At 42.0% G+C, this 17,374-nt stretch overlaps 1 protein-coding gene across 1 annotated transcript; it reads left to right on the top strand. All coding sequences in view use genetic code 11, as the record gives it.

The window, feature by feature from the left end:
* Positions 1–10,915: 10,915 nt before the first annotated feature.
* On the top strand, positions 10,916–16,081 carry EGR_03990 (Tubulin beta-1 chain; the record flags this gene model as incomplete). Its single annotated transcript, XM_024493239.1, has 4 exons — positions 10,916–10,972; positions 12,691–13,155; positions 14,013–14,817; positions 16,044–16,081. 4 exons carry the CDS (start codon positions 10,916–10,918, stop codon positions 16,079–16,081), a joined length of 1,365 nt encoding a protein of 454 aa, XP_024352338.1.
* Positions 16,082–17,374: the final 1,293 nt, after the last annotated feature.

The following is a 17,374-nucleotide window of genomic DNA, read 5'->3' as shown; positions in this document are numbered from 1 at the left end:
TGTCAGTATCCCTGCCCGTGTTCCTTACATGACCTTGAGAAAATTTTAATTAGCTTTTTCTGGAAAGAAAAGCACATTTATTTAGTCTTTGATAAAAGCATTTACTTATCAATCGCCAATGCATTTTTCTGATGGTACTTGCCTTTTATAGGTAAATCGTCGGACAGGATCACGATGACACCCCAGTATGATGGTTTTTCGAGTACTGCCGGAGACTATTAAACAAATGAAAAAAATTTTAATATTTTAGGAAGAACCACAGCCAAGACCGAGGTAGTTAAATATTGGATCCTGATATTCAGTGGAATTCTTCAAGGAAGTGAAATGCTTGTTCAAACATTCCATCTCTATGTATGGAGGTATCTCCACTCTAAAAATGGGATCATTTGATGAAAAAAATTGCCTTATTTGCCCGATTGCCCAACCCCTATTCAGACAAGGAAGGCAGAAAAAGTCCCGGTTCCTCCAGCACTCTCAAAGTGTCAGCAACTAGGGGGCGGCGGAAACGGAGGTAAATGTCAGCCCATCGCAAATCTGACTCACCTAGCAAGCAGTGCCGACAAAGATTCCCATGGTGAGGGCAAAAAATTGCGCATCTCTACAAGCCTCCACATGAATGCGTCAGTTCGTGCAGGCCAACATCATCACAAGCATGGTTGACTTGTAAAATTGCCTTTAAAGGAGGGTGGACGCACCTATCGGCAGCCTGTCTGTGCACTTGCAAAATACCAGATGACATTTGACACCCCCGTCTTTCGTCTTACCCATTGGAGCCTTAAACAAAGAACATGAAATGTTTTACCGGACTATAAGGAAATGTGTGTAAGAGTAGATCAATCCATTTAAGGCAATATTTGAAGATCCTGTTGGCGGTAGAGCTAATTGATTTTGGCGGCAAAACTTCAGGAGTCATTTCTCCTGAAGGTCCATTTTATCGCGATGTGAGAGATCAATATTACATATTACAAATGCAAACTTTCCTTTTAAAAAGTCAAATCTACCTAAAAGTTCATGATTTGTTGCAACTTATCGATACGATTTGGACAAATACTCCTCCTTAGTGAACTGACGGCTGTTTCATTATTTATTCAACTGTGCAAGAAGAAGCTGACCTTTCTGCAGTGGAAGGATAAACTTCACAATCCATCGGCAGCTATATGAATGATTTATTGCTTACTTTATGAGCAAATATCTCAAGTAGTTAGGTGGTTTCTTCCGCCGAGAGTAAGCGCCTAATATATCCCGTGAGAGCGTCACGTATGAGTGACAAGCGTTCCTTATCTCTTTGTGGTACTTAATCGTATCAATTCAAGTCTTTGACCAAAATACTCTTAAAAAAATTTTTTGGTAGACTTGTCGAATATTTGAATACATTTTCCCCGGTAGCTAATGCGCAAAGGTGTTTTTAACTAGATGGGCTCTATCGCTTTTAGCTACCATGATGGTGACATGGCACAGCACTCCGTCTGCCATTTCTGCTTACACCACAGCAATTCTTCTGTTCATTTATCATACGATCTTTTTCTAATTCGTGTAAGCATTTATGATAAAAACAGAACTCCTCGGACATTTACAAATTTCTACCTCAAAACCTGCCAAATGATCAGGATTTCTAAGGAGCTTATTTCTCGAGTGGGCTCATTGCTTTCCTACTGTATTTCATGCCTTTATATTTTATAGGCACTTTAAAATGGACTTCGACCACAATAAAACTGTTGCATGACATTTAATTTTTAGTACTTAAATTAGCCATTGCTTTGCAATAAATCGAAAAATCTTCACTATCTCCACATTTCTTTAGTTCGTTGATTCAGCCAATTAAAAAATGTTCTTTTTACTGAAATTGCTGAAGAGAATAATCAGAAATCACGCAGTTGCTTGTATTTTCGCAATCTATGATGATTATTAGCAAGTAGTATATTCTTCTACACTACCTTGGCCTATTGAAGCTTTAGCGAAGACTGGGGGCGTTATATGTCTTAATGAGATGTCCGGGTCTGGCTAGAGATTGATTACAAGTGCACAGAAAGGCTAGCGGTCCGTCAACAAAAGCGATGCTTGACCACCGAGTTAGTGACAAAAAAGAATTTTGACTACATTAAATACTACACTCCCCAGCTAAGTTAGAACGAGTACTTCAAGGGGCTTGATTAAATTATTTAATGAAGTGAAGTGTCTGACGTAGATCCCCTTCTTCTAACTTGATTGTCTTTAGGCCAGTTAGACCCATTCTCAAGCTTCCTTAAAACGGTGAAAAGGCTACACGTATTGGGAGAAAATGCAGGGACAAAGGATCAAAAGTCAGCTTAGAGCCTGTTTTTAACGGTAACCAAACTTACAGAGCCTTGCCTTTCGTGCAACCAATGAGTGTCCAGCCTGTCAGGCATGTCTACCATATCTACTGCCTTCCCTGCTAGCGAGCCCTTCGATCAAAGTGGCTGAATTTCATCTTACCTCACATTTCAGGTGGCATACTTTTAATCAAGCGGCTCTGCAGTTTAGGGGTGGCCTAATCGTTCATTTGGGGCAAATTTAAATTGGCATTCCAATTCAAGCTTTACTTGCGTTTAAAAAGGATTAGAAATAGCTCAAAAAATAAATTTAAAACAAATTTACTGTATTTTCTTAATTCACTATGTACTTGGGCTGATATTTTCATCCCTTGATTACTTTCCCTCTTTAGAAAGTTTTTAGGAGTTTACCATTAGTTATCAACTTCATCAATGCCCATGCAGAATGATTGCTGAATTCTGTTTGCTCAAATAGGTTTAGGGTTATTTTTGAAAAGTAGACAATAAAAAGAGAAGTAGTTCATGCACCCACGTAGGTGGATTGAGGATGTCGTTGTAGCGCCTTGAGTAACTCCTAAAGTTGAAAAAGACAATAATGGCAGGGCCGAAAATGTATTAACAACGTTCAGAAGGTTCCCCTAGCAGAAGAACAAAGTCAAGGCTTTAATTGTACGCGTTACTGAAACAATGAGTTAAACTAATAATCAAAGTATTACATAGCCCCTCCCTCCCTCTTCTCCATCAACTTTCCGCGTTGGTCAGCACAACGTAGTCGGTACTGTAAGAAAAACACCAATTAACCAACCCCGCCAGGCATGGAATTTGCATGCAATCGAGACAGTATCTGATTGTACCTTCACTGAACCCACTTGGCATTTCCACTGTAGCTGAAGCTTTGCCTTGTTTATAAAATGCATTGGGCAATGCAAGAATGTGATGCCCACCTCGCATACCTATCAGTAGTTGTAAGAAAACCGGCCTAAAGGCAGAGTTATTTATTGAAGGACGGGGTTAGAAATAGTCTATTGGGAATAAGGTTACGCGTCTATTCCTCCTTGTTACGCTGTTCTCACTTTGATGCTGCTTAGCCATACCTTTCCAGGTTCTATCTAATTTGGAGAGAGTTAAAGGAGGTATTGTGTATTCACTTCATTGACATCTCCACACAAATACCGTGGACAGCTCCGTAACAAACTTTTCCGGACTGTTCCCGGCTTGTGTCATTTCAGTTGTTAATAGCATTCCCATAGAACACGAAACCAGGATAGGCACTCAGGGAAGACGTTATTTTAATTCCTTCTACTGCGATCTACTACAGATTTTTCTAACAAATCAAATCAAGGTACTAGTCCTTTGGGGTCAGGTTCGCCTACCGCTGCCACCGACTCAGCCTTAAGTCTTCCCTAAGGGCATAAGATACCATAATATTAGGCAGACCATGTATTGCCGAAGTACAGAGGGGGTGGGCCTACTGGCATGGCTCGGAGGCTGTACCGCCCACCAAAAGTACAATGGCAGGGCCTTAAGTACCCGCTAAACCGAAACGAGAAGTTAAGTACACAGTCAAAGTATTGCATTTATTGAAAGTTGATCAAAAGCGAGGGCGGGACGGGATTTTCAAGCAGATGATCCTGATCGACAGCAGTGCTGCAAGAAGATTTACCTCCTCATACAACTATTCCATTAACTAACGTGGCATCTGGGTTCTACGCATTCGAATCACTAATGCCCCCAGTACACGGAAAACACCTTTATAATCACGAGCTCATTTTTCGATGGGCTAACCGAAAAAAGTTGGGAAAGGAGGAAGCCCAAATGTGTGATTTGCTTGCCTTAATCTATTTCAATATTCTTGATATTGAGAAGGCAGGATGTCAATTAAAAAGAAGAAGTCAACAGAACGGTGACTTTTCTTGCAGGATTCCTCAAGTGAAACCCTAGCAGACTGACAATGTTTCGTTTTATGAAATTTTAGGAAATGCCGGCTACTACATGGGTAACTCGGCTTAAACGTTGGCGATGTGGTGGTATGTTCGGATACCATCCGTGCTATCGGTCCTTCGACCGCTCCTTGCAACTGTAAACAATAACTGCCGGGTTCGGGATCTTTAGTACCGGATTAGTGGACCCGTGACGGATTAACTTTTAAAACAGTCGACCTTTCACTCAACATGCACGCTTTTTAATGTCACGGGTGTTGTACACAACCGTCTTAAATAGTCAAACCGTAGATATGGCTAGCAAGTCACGAAACGAAATCACTCTCATGGCCAAACTAAAACGCAACAGTGGAAGCGTGTTCCACATTCAAGACGATGTGCGGAGTAGCGCCACTGTAACCACACGTTTTGCGCACCGTCGACGAGGCAAAAGAATGGGAAAAGGGCAGAAATTCGTCAGTACACACCCTTGCGTGATTACAGTGTTGCTGATGATGCTTGCAGGCTGTCAAAAGTTAGTGTTTCCAAATTAGATTAAATAGTTTTCAATCGTCACCAACGTACAATGCCCTAGAATGCATTCCCTGAAGTGTCAGCTGTCTCCCTCGAAGGTCGTTTTTAAAAGTTCGTTAACGAATTAAAAACTGATTTATCAGACCACTAAAAAGGTTGTACAGTTTTGGGTATGGATCGTGGCTATGATTCATGTGCCTCGTGCAGGCATGCATTGTCAAGCCTGTGTCGGATCACGACATGCCTCGGTCATTCTGTCACCATATCACTGCCCTACTCCCAACTATTGTGTCCCTCTGCTAAGTTGAGCCCTCATATCGCATCAACAGGTGTCGTTTAGACCTACCTAATGCACACAATTCGACCTTTTCTGGAGCCTTAAGATGCGAGCTTAAATTTTCATTTGTAAATAGCTGCAGGCACAGATGCGAATGGTCCCAGTTCAATTTGTTACTTGGGATACGAGAAAGGCGCAACGTTTAGTTTTATAATGTGATGCGCAAAAATGGTTTAAGCAAGTTACTATCGATGCTGAGGGACTAGAAAACGATACTTCACCTTCAGGAGCACTCTCCAACCCCGATTCGAATAGAAAACGTCGTGTTGCTATTGTTGTGCGAATTTGAGAACAGTTTTTACTAATGTCTAACATGAATTGGGAAGAAGGACTTGGTATTCATCAAAATCAAACAACTACGAAGAGAAAGGTTTGGTGGGAGCCAATTAGCTAGGCAAATCTTCCTACCAACGCATCATGCATTATCAAGCGACAGACAGTAAGCTTGGGACACCATCAGTCGTGGGCTTCGTTTCTTCCATGTGCCTCAAAAAAATGCGCTTCACATTTTAGATTGTTTGCCGGCCGACTGACTGGCTAATTTTTGGTGAGAACAGGTCGTGGTGAAAGGACACATCGTTGGTTATCCCCATGGATCATAATCTACCACACAAGTCGAGGTTATGTCCTCCTTCGGCCTTACAAGACCATGCTCGGTATTCGTAGGACGGACTGCAAATCCCATTTTTTACTTACCAAAGGCCAAACAGCCTTTATGGTGGAGATGAATCAGCTCGTTGCAACTTGGGGATGCACGAGAAAATGCCCTCCTTGGGAAACATCCAAGACAAGTCAAAGAAGTTGCTATTTCATTAGCGGGTGGCAATCGGTCTGCTTAAAAGCCTATCAGCTTTTCCTTCGCTCCTTTCATGTACCTCAGAAAAATGCACCGTACATTCTAGATTGATAATTTACAGACTGACAGGCTGATATGTGATGGGAAATGGCTAGAGTACTTGGATATTTCAAAACTAGTTAGGAGAAAGTGCACACCAGTAGTTATCAGCAGATAATATATCCATTGTCAAATCCACGCTTCTAAGGCAGGTATCATGCCACTCCCTAGGACTGCATTTACTTCTTAAGGTGAGGACCCAAATGTAATTGTTCACTATGGATGCTCATTTACTGAAGGTTAAACAATGATTACATTTAAAGTTTACCTCTCGCTGCAACTGGATACATCTTAAGAATGTACAAAGAAGCTTCTTTTTGCGAGGCATCCAGGACTAGTTGATCAAATGGAGGAAAGTCCTGCACTTACAAGGCAGCAAAGATCTCTTGCGGCATTTAGTAAATTCTACCCCTGGGGAAATTTGTACTGTAATACTTTTTTGTTTGTTTATCTCGTCGTTTCGGCTGTGGGAGCACTGAAGGAGTAGACCATTGTACTTTTATACGGCTGCATGACCTCTGGGCCATGCCATTAGTACTCAGCCCTTCTCAACTTCGGTAACATATATTTTGCCCTAGTATTGCGGCTTCTTTCGTCTTCAGAAAAGTCTCGGGCGCTACACTAATGGCAACTTGGAGGGAATCCGACCTTAAGGGGCAACCGCTCCTATTTCTGATGCTGGATTATAAACCTTAAGGTGACAGAAGAAGGGCATATTCTTCAGGTGGCAGAGTCTGCGATACCCTTTACAGAAGGATTGTAAATAAGGTCTACCTTGCAAAACTATCACAATCTCGAGTTTTGTAGGAATACTATTAACAGCTGAAGCCATTCTAGCCACTACCATTTGAGGAAATACATTCTAGAGCTATACCATGGAGCTGCATAAAGATGGAAATTAAATGAACTCAGGCTACCTCTTCTACCTCTCTACTGGCTGGATACAAACCAGATAGATAATGACGAGGCATCATTAAAGTGGGAACAGTGGCAAGGAAGGATGGACGCAAAGCCTATCCCTACAAAACTATCTTTAAATCCCGTCCTTTGTTATATGACTGCTTTTAGAGCGGTGTTCCTACAACTAGCAATGAGCATAAGAGATGCGCGCAACATTTCTTTTCCCGCAATACAGTTACTAGACAAGACAACTCCAGGTACATTGGAAATGCCAAGGGGGACCAGTGACATGGCATGGTTGGAACGTGGGTTTTTTACAGCATCGACTACGTGGTGCTAACCAATGCGAAGGTTGTTTAGGGGTAGCATCAGGGCCAGAGTTTAAAAGGAGAGAGAGTTTATGCAATATTTGGATTGTTTGTTTACGGTTACGCAAGCACTTAAGCCCAAGTCGGTAATACATTTTCTGCCCTAGCATGATGTCCTCTTCAGAAAAGTCCTAGGGCGCTGCAGTGCTCTTAGTTAAGAATATCAATCTTTGTTTACTTCATGAGCAGAAAAATTCGTTTCATGTGGCAAAATTTAATTCCTGATATGGAAAAGTGACAGCTGATTTGAATTTTGTTTTCTTTAACATGAAATTCCTAGTATAGGCATCCCACCCACTATTAGCGGAAGCTCCATGCAATGGAGAAAGTCAAAAAATTCTAAATAGAAACGATTTCTAAGAATGCCAAAAAATGTACCAACTGACCGGCTAGAACCGTAAAATACTTGTGGCTTTTAAATAGATAACCATATACAGTTTTTATGAAGTCAGATCCATGCAGAAGTCCTTTGCTCCCTTCAATTTGTTTTGATGTTCACCATAACAATCCACAAGCCATAGGAAACATGCTAGTTACAAATTCCATTTCTATGCTGCTCTTTGTCCCTAGAAATCAAAAACAGCTCTTGGCACTACTCCACTTTATTTATTAACTGCGTGCTTTGCATCTGAATGTCTGTTGCCTTGATAAGGCGACAGTCACTCGAAGAAGCGTGAGGGATGAGGTGGGGCAGTAAATCCTGGCAAGGAGGAGTTTTTCCTTTTCTTCTCTGGAATTTATCAAGCCGACTGATCACGACTATGCACTTTGTTTGGCCTTCGACAAGTAAAAGTAAGCCATGCAGGTCCCACACGAATACCAAGCAGGTCACTTGGGGATGAAGGGTACATAATCCCGACTTGTGGTCAGGTAAAGGGCCATGGGTTTTGGACCGGTTGGGGAAGGCCAATGATGTAAAAGTTGGAATAGCAAATCATCACGGTCATTTATCACCACAAATCAGCCACTCAGCCAGTAAACAAACAATCTAGGATCTTTGCTGCATTTTTGTAAGGCACGCAGGATAAGCGAGGACCACGATTGATATTGTTCTGGGCTTATTGCCTGTCATAAGACAATATATGCCATGTTGGTGGGATGAATTCGCTTAGTTGCGTGGCTTTCACTATAATTTTCTCTTCCCAGTTGGTTGATTTAGATGCTTACCGAGTCCGTCTTCTCGACTCATGTTAGATATTACCGGAAGCCATGCTCGACAAGTTGATCACAAAACGCCTTATTCAAATTGGGGATAGTGAGTCCTTCTAAACGTAATGCATCATCCAGTTGCCCGTAACCAGAATTAACTTGTTTAAATCAGTTTCTGGGCATTGCTTTCTGCTGCAGTACTCTGTGCCTTCCCCAGATGTCACATAATGCATGGGAATCGAATCCGCAGTACCTGTGGCTGTAGATAAGGGAGCAAGTTAGACTCGTTTTCTAAAACATCAGGGAAGGTCGAATCACATAAATCAGGTAGATCAAAGGCCAATTCCTGTAGTGATATGACAATTCTAAATATCAGGGGACTGAAATAGCCAGAAGCAGGATAAAGCGTGATGCAGCGGTAGAATGACCGAAGCATATCGCAATCCGATCTAGGCTTGATTAGGCATGCATGTAAACACTCACATAAGCTTTATCTGTCTCCGCTAGTTACAGAAAGCTGAAGGATGGTATATACCGAATACCTCAATAACTTTTTGAACATTCGATATTTTTGAAAAATTTACTATTACTCTGGTGAATAAACTTGGCGATTATGAAATGCCTACCTGCAGCTGCCCAATGTATGACCACGGTATTTCGAATTTTAAATCAAAAAATCACCTATTGTGACTAGATTATGATCTTTAAATTCTCAAATGAAAAAAGATCGCTAACTGGGTCAATGGCCCCATGTGACTCCTCGTGGCTCCAATGCAGATATCAGGAAGGGTGCTAAGGATACAAAGTATTAAAAAAGTTTGAATTTTCTTGTTTCTTCTCCCCTTAAAGCCCTTTCACAGCATTTACTGCCTTCAAAACCACTTAAAAGGGACAGAATAACCCACTCTATTAAAAATCGTCATTCAAGCATGCGACAGCAACAGAGGGCCTTGTTATCCCTTATTTGGTCGCTTTATTGAAAAATTCTAGTAATCTACATGTTTCCTTTGGTAGAGTTTGCTATTTTTTTCTTAGGTGAATGGCGCAAAACATTCAGGCAAGTTTGCTTGATATCAGGCTGGCAGTTCGAAAAATAACAACCAAAATCGCCCTACTTTTTCACTATTTTACTTTGACGTGGGAACTTCAATTTTAAGTAAATTTGATGTTGAAATCACTAAATTGCGTTTTAGAAGGATACCTTCAAAATTTGTGACCTTTTAGGGTAAATTTTCATTGGAAAACACTAAGTCATTTCAAAATTGATAAGTAAAATAGCAATTTATCATCGAGAGGTCTTCACTCAGCTTAAAGAGCAATTTACATCCCATTTGTACGCGATTCCTTTAATTTAAAAGTATTCCTACAAAAAGTGTACATTTATTCACAAGAGGGAGCACCAAGGTAGTCCCACCATTTCCTGTGCACCTAACTCTGATAGCGCGACCTGATCGGCCAAAGTAACCGCAATCTATTCAAGAGATCAGGTCTGATTGAATGCTCTGACAAAACTGTGCGACTTTAGGAAAGTAAATGACTTTTTTAATCAAATGGGAATCTAAAAGATCACCCTTAAGAAAAGAAACACACTTCTCTCACAGTAGACACAGCTTTTGTTGTCCACTCCTCATTTACTTATTGTGGTATTGAAAAATTGGTTCGAATTCATAAATTAACATTCAACTTCCAATAAACTCTCGTTTGTTATGTCGGTTAGTTAAAATAAAAAGCGCATGTCAACAATCACTTAAATCAAAGCTGCTGACATTGATTGGAAACATCAGACTATTTAGCATAGTAGATGTGCAGACCTCAGTCGAGTGAATACACCGAAGGCAGGTTTTGGCAGCCAATTAGTTGCAGTAATGTTTACGTTTCAACTCTGACTGCTCTGGCGATCAATGTTAGAAAGAACTTTACGTAATTTCGAGAACCGTTAAGGCTTGATTGGCTAAAAAAGGGTTAGGCAAACATAACATTTTTGAAGGAGTTTGGAATGCTTTCCAATTAGTTTATGGATCACTTTTCTAAAAGTTTGTATAAAGCACTAGAACCATGAACAACACTGTCCATTGAAAAGAGGACTGATGTGTGTACTGCATCGGGTGAAGCTGTTATTGCCTATTGACCTCGAGAACAAATGGGTGGTCTTACGATGACTCGCCCGCATAATCGGATGGATGGAGGCGTGAATTACACCCGCTTTGCCCGCTCGCCTGCCAGCCTGCCAACTCGGTTAACGCTGTGATGATCCTGCTAGCAGCTTACCCCTCCTTCACCGGTCGTGCACGCACGCACGCGAGTGTGCGTGCACGATAACCGCGCGTGAATGAAGCTCGCACACACTTCTGCACACGCGCACGATCAATGCCCCACTACTCGAGCCGCTCTGATTGGTGCGAGAAGCAGCGACAAATCATCGACAGTGCCTGTGGGCACTGAGTCACGAAGATGATTTCAAGTGCCGAACACTGTCCAAGCGTTCAGGCTACCGCCGGTTCCTCCTCTACATCGAAGAGAAAATGCGTGAAATTGTGCACATTCAAGCGGGTCAATGTGGAAACCAAATTGGTTCTAAGGTAGGCTCTGTGCTATTTATTGTGGCTTGTGCCACGCCAGTGAACATTCTAATATTCAATCTAATCACAACAGTATTATTTGCTCTAGAAAGGCAGAGTTCCAACATACGTTGAGTACTCTTTATTATCATGTTTTCAACGATCAAGTTTTAGTATATCCACTATTTTTGTTCCGATATGTAGAGGAATACTTAATGAAATGCCCTTTTAGGGAGACAGTTTGTAACTACTATTTCTGGAAAGAAGGCACTGCACCTTTTTTGTTCATCGGGAACATCAAAAGATCTCCCTTGCATACTAACAACTCCTTGAGAAATTATTTTTAAGTTGCGCTCATGATGTTTGCCAACTTCATTTGGGAGTGCCTCTTGATGAACGGCATCTTGTAAGTCTCTTCTTTGATGAGCAGATTTTCGTCAGGTCGCATTGAGTCTTTGAACTTAAGGGTCAAATATGACCAACTTCCGACGAGGGTCCACAACATGATCTTGTCCACCAGAAAGGTATTAACCTCTGAAGTCCTTCCCAACCAGGCACTCTGTTCGTTAATATACAAAGCGAAATACATGGCATGTCATTTGAATGTATGTAACACTATTGGTCGGAAAAGTTACAAATGACGTCGAAATGAGTGCAAATTTAGCCTCCACAAAAAGGATCCTTTTAAAGCTGCTGCCACAATGCTCGTGGGGTGGGTTTCATGTCGGAGTGATCAACGATTGGTGGCAGAGTGCGTTCTTCACAGATGACCTTTTCCATGCTCAGTGTGCCTATAATATTTGTCCACAAAACACTATAATACCGCTTTTTTCGGAACGCATAAGTTTACATATGCTAGAGTTGAAGAGATTCCAGGGACGAAGATGACTTTGTTCAAAAAAATGCTTTAGCCAATTAAAAATACAACTTGCATCGGAAAGGTACATTTGTAGCGCATGGGTGGAGTCTGGATGATGTTCAACGGCAGACGAGTTTCGTTTAGTGATTGGATTTGAAAGAAATATTCACCACTGCCCACTGTGACCCTGATTTCATTCCTTCCTCCCTCTTCGCTGCTATTTTTTTGACTACTCGTCAATCAATTTGCTTTATTTTCATCTCCTTGTGGCATTTGGAGGTGTTGAATCCCTAGACTTTATTCATTAGCTATTTTTCGCAGGAACTTAAGAATAATTCTTTTTAAAAACTATTGCTATTTTTCTACATAACTCTCCCTTGACTAGTGACTCTCGTACGAATTTTTAAATCATGATGTTTGTCAGTTGGTTAGTGCAGTTTTCTGGATCCTTCCTTTGTCAATTATAATCGTCCACATCAAATGCCTTTCCCGTTTATCGCTTTCCCCTTACTATCCAGCCTCCCAGTCTTTGGAACATTAGTGAATGTGATCATTTTCTTGGTACAACTTTTGCATGGGCGCTTTCGATTTGTTACCAGCTGGTACTGTTCTGACAGCCTCCCTTTATTATGATTTCTTTCAGGTTACACTACGCAAAACGACAGAATTTATGGAGACGTGCTGCCAGTGAAGTTGTTGAATTATGGGTAACGTAGATGATATGAGCAGAGCTCCGTGTCACTAGCATTTAAACTTTGTCTCTAGGGGCTTAAAAGTAGACATCACAACATTACACTTGTCAATGTGAGGTAGAGAATGTGACGATCATATTAAATGTCGAACTAGAAGTGAACGTACACTTAAACTCTTCCATTCGTAGTTCTGGGAAGTAATCTCCGATGAGCACGGAGTAGACCCAACGGGCTCCTACCACGGAGACTCGGACCTTCAAGTGGAGCGCATAAATGTCTACTACAGTGAGGCGAGCGGCGGAAAGTACGTACCAAGATGTGTTTTAGTGGATCTCGAACCGGGCACCATGGATAGTGTGCGCGCAGGCCCCTTTGGACAGCTCTTTCGACCTGACAACTTCGTGTTTGGCCAGAGCGGTGCGGGCAACAACTGGGCCAAGGGCCACTACACCGAAGGTGCAGAACTGGTCGAGTCTGTTCTTGATGTCATACGCAAAGAATGCGAGTCCTGTGATTGTCTTCAGGGCTTCCAAATGTGCCATAGTCTTGGTGGTGGCACGGGGTCCGGAATGGGCACTCTCCTTATCTCCAAGATGCGGGAAGAGTTTCCAGATCGCATTATGAACACTTTCTCGGTCATGCCTTCTCCTAAGGTCAGTTTTGCCCATACTTTACATTTAGGTGTTAAAAGTTCATCCGTATAGTAGTCAATTTTAAAAACTACTATTAGCAATAACTCTGGGATTATGGACGTTTTTTATCAAAAAATATAAATTTAAGAGATTTTGGGGCTTTTAAAACGGAGAACTATAAAGGTGGGGTCTCTTTTGTAAGTATGGGATTTACCGCTTTAATCCGCAAAGAGGTTGAAACAATCCTACAGGATTATGATGGTATGGTGCTCAAATCGCTCCTGAAGAGGAAGGGGTAGCGAGAGTAACAACCCAGAAGAGGCAAGCAATACGCCCTTACATTAGTAAGTCAGTGAAAGACTGAATCGCCCGCATAGCCAAGTATGGGACTGTGACAAGTATCCACCTGTCTCAATTACATGGAATCTCGTGTTTTAGGATTAGGTGGGATTGAGATGCATCATACACTTACTCCAAGATCTCACACATTTTATTGGATTACTGCAAATACCCTGCTAACGAATACACCTAGGAGCAATTTGGTTTTTAATCTAATAGGATTGCGATATTTTTCTCCTTGAACCAATCTGGATATTAAGTCCTAAAGAATTAAAACTCCCCTTCCCTCTGTGTGCGTCAGAAAAGCCTATATTTGGTGACTTCCCGTTTGAAAATACAATCTCATGAACCCACCCCTTATTACGCCTAGTAACAGCTACATCCACCTTCTCTTTTTCAGTCAATCCATCGGTTATTCAATGAAGGATTGCTCTCAGCTTTGAAAACTACCATTTAGACTATTATTGCGTAAAAGATCTTTTCAAAAAGGATTAAATGCCAGCAGAACTGAGTTGCCCATGTAAATCGCTACCTTATAGGTCTCGGATACAGTGGTGGAACCCTACAATGCGACGCTGTCGATTCACCAGTTGGTAGAAAACACTGATGAGACCTTCTGCATCGACAACGAGGCTCTCTACGACATTTGCTTCCGAACTCTGAAGCTGACGAATCCTACTTACGGGGATTTGAATCATCTAGTCTCTGCAACCATGTCAGGTGTAACCACATGCCTGCGTTTTCCTGGTCAACTAAATGCTGACCTGCGAAAGCTCGCCGTTAATATGGTACCTTTTCCACGTCTGCACTTCTTCATGCCGGGCTTTGCACCATTGACAAGTCGTGGCAGTCAACAGTACCGTGTTCTTACGGTAGCCGAATTGACGCAACAAATGTTTGATGCGAAAAACATGATGGCGGCGTGTGATCCCCGTCATGGTCGCTACCTCACCGTTGCCGCTATGTTCCGTGGTCGTATGTCCATGAAGGAGGTAGATGACCAGATGCTGAATGCTCAGAACAAGAATTCCTCTTACTTTGTTGAATGGATCCCGAATAACGTGAAGACTGCTGTGTGTGATATTCCACCACGTGGACTCAAGATGTCGGTGACCTTCATGGGCAACACCACGGCTATACAGGAGATCTTCAAGCGTGTGAGTGAACAATTCACTGTCATGTTCAGAAGAAAAGCTTTCCTTCACTGGTACACTGGTGAAGGCATGGATGAGATGGAATTCACCGAAGCGGAGTCGAACATGAACGATCTTGTGAGCGAGTACCAACAATACCAGGAGGCCGGAATTGGAGATGATGAGGAGGAAGATGAAGAGGGAGCCATGGGTGAGGAGATCGATGCTTGAAAGTCCCTGACAAGTTTATTGCCAACATCGCTGTTGTTTTTGTCAGCATTTTTCAAAATCATTCACTTGTTGTTTCCGCCTCTCTTTTTTATTATATTAGTTTTCTCCTTCCCTTTATATATGCTTTCCTCCTCCTTCACTTGCATTCTCTCAAGCGTAACATCGCTGTATTTCGACAACAATTTCTTTTTGGTCTAAATAAATGGCTATTTCTTCCTCGCATTCTACAAACCTACCTTTGTGCCATTTTAAAGCTGCATATGCGTAGCCATTGGAATGTTCCCTCGTCATCTTGAGGAAACTGCTATAACTGAATGCGCATGCACAAAACAGCCCAAATATCAGTTAAAATTAGGTGGCCATCCGATCGTTATGGCTGGGAGAATGACCCTTCATGCACATCATCTGTTTTACTTGCATTCCTTTGTTTATAAGTGTTTCTTGAATAGTATAACACGAGCTGAAACATTCCGAGCATCTGACAAAGTCAAGTCGGGCTGTTAGGAGACTATGAGTCTGCTACACTACTTTATACGACAAGTAGCATTGGGTTTCTCAGTTATTAATCTTGATTATATCTACCACTTATGCTTACTTGCCTACGCCTGTCATAAATCGCATTATCGTGCAGTAGTACGGTGGTGTCAGTTCTAGTGTGTCTTTACTTATGCGGGCTTTTCAGTTTCCGCGGATTGTACTACAGCCTGGAGGCACGACCCTCTGGCTGTGCCTACGGACTCCAACCCTTCTCTACGTCAATGATAAATCGTCTTCTATACAGATTTGGGCTATTACGACTTTGGAAAAGACTTAAAGGCCTAGAGCCAAAATACTCAATTTTGTAATTGCGTTAATAATTGCTGAGATGGAAGTATTAGCCATGCCTGAGTGAATCACGGTTATTTCTGTCCGCCAATCCTGCTGCTCCTACAGCTTTCAATGCACATGAATTGCCACCCTGGGGTGAAGATGGGTGGGAAAATGGAGCACAAGAGACATCTATTTTTCGCTAATTAATGTGCACTGAATGTCTGCTCTGAGTGCATAAATTTGCTTTTGTCGGCTTATGGCACACTTTCCTCTTTGGGATTCTTCGTCGGGTAAAATAAATGACCTTTGTTTTAATTGTAAACTTGGTTCTGCTAGCTTCCCCTTTTCAGCATTTAACTAATTGGACGTCTTACCTACTTTTTTGTGCCTTTAAAGAGGGTTTAGAGAACCACATCTGCTGCAGCGGCGAGTAAACCTGATTCGAAAGGATACCTACCCCGTTGACCTTGGCTGTTTACCAGACTTTGAAATTACAGAAAGAGGGCACGCAATGGGGGTTGCTTTGTCTGTTGAGACGCATGACAGAATGGTTGTCGAATCCACTTTCATTTCTGGTGATTATCCCAATTGCGAATTCTGTGAGATACTGTAGCACCTCGTGTCTTTCCTGAGGACGAAAGAAGTCGTAATACGAAGACAGAAAATGTTTGGCCTGCATGAAGAAGGACTGAGGAGCTACTGGCATGGCCAGGAGGCCACACGGTCCAGCAAAGGTATAAATGAAGGAGCCTTTAGTGACCCCGTAACCAGAACTGAGAGCTAAACAAACAAGTAAAGTTGCACAACACATCGAACAGTCGAGGCGACACTATGCTTGGATGGTTTAAAACTGTCCATTATGGCGCCACTTGTACGTTTACAATACCTCCTCCACGCTCACATCAGCTGGTGGAGCTGAAGTGGACGGATGGGCGGTGTGAAATTGTGAGCAAAGTGGCAAGGAGGATTGGATGCGACATATTTTCCCCTGAAACTGTTCCTTCCATTAGCGATGGGCAAATGAAATGCATACACTCGGCAGGGCATCATCTAGACGTGAGAAGCATGGAGCTGGTAAATCACCCTCTTTTAATGCAGGTGACAAAGAGGACAAAACCTCAGGAGAATTGTCACAGGCGTCGGGATTAAATGCCTCAGCTATACAGCCTTTGGGCCATGGTTATAGCCACCCGGCATTTCTCTACTTTAATTATAGATCCTTGTTACAAGTTATTTGGCCTTATTACGGCTTTGAAAATGAGTCTATGCTCTCCATTCCGCCAATTAAAACTAGTTCATCTTGGAAATCGAATTTAACCCGATTTTAAAGCTCCATGAGCTTCCTGGCAAACTTTTTGTACAACATTTAGAGGTTTGTGTTTACGATAGCAAAACTTGCCGCTCAGAAGTGACTTGTGCAATAAAGTAGTTATGATGAACCACTGTAAGACCAAGGCATTTCCGCTTCCAATTAAAGTAATTCAAGATAAAAGTGTCAAGAACAGCTTTCGATCGCATTTAGCTTATCGTGAATAGCGAAAAATTGACCTACACCTTTATCCATTAACTGAGAGGGGAATGTTGAGGTAGAAGCTACGTGGCTGAGAATAAAGGTTTCACCAGTACTCCACACTTCTAAGGCAGGCATCACTTTAGCCCCACATTACCATTCATGTTTTGTGCATGGTGGACCGCAAGAGTAATTGTTCATGTGTTTCGAAGACCAA

The sequence above is a fragment of the Echinococcus granulosus genome, assembly GCF_000524195.1.
Source record: "Echinococcus granulosus chromosome Unknown EG_S00023, whole genome shotgun sequence".
Classification (NCBI taxonomy): Eukaryota; Metazoa; Platyhelminthes; class Cestoda; order Cyclophyllidea; family Taeniidae; genus Echinococcus; species Echinococcus granulosus.
Note: the sequence above shows the minus strand (reverse complement) of the source record. Positions and strands in the feature narration are given on the sequence as shown.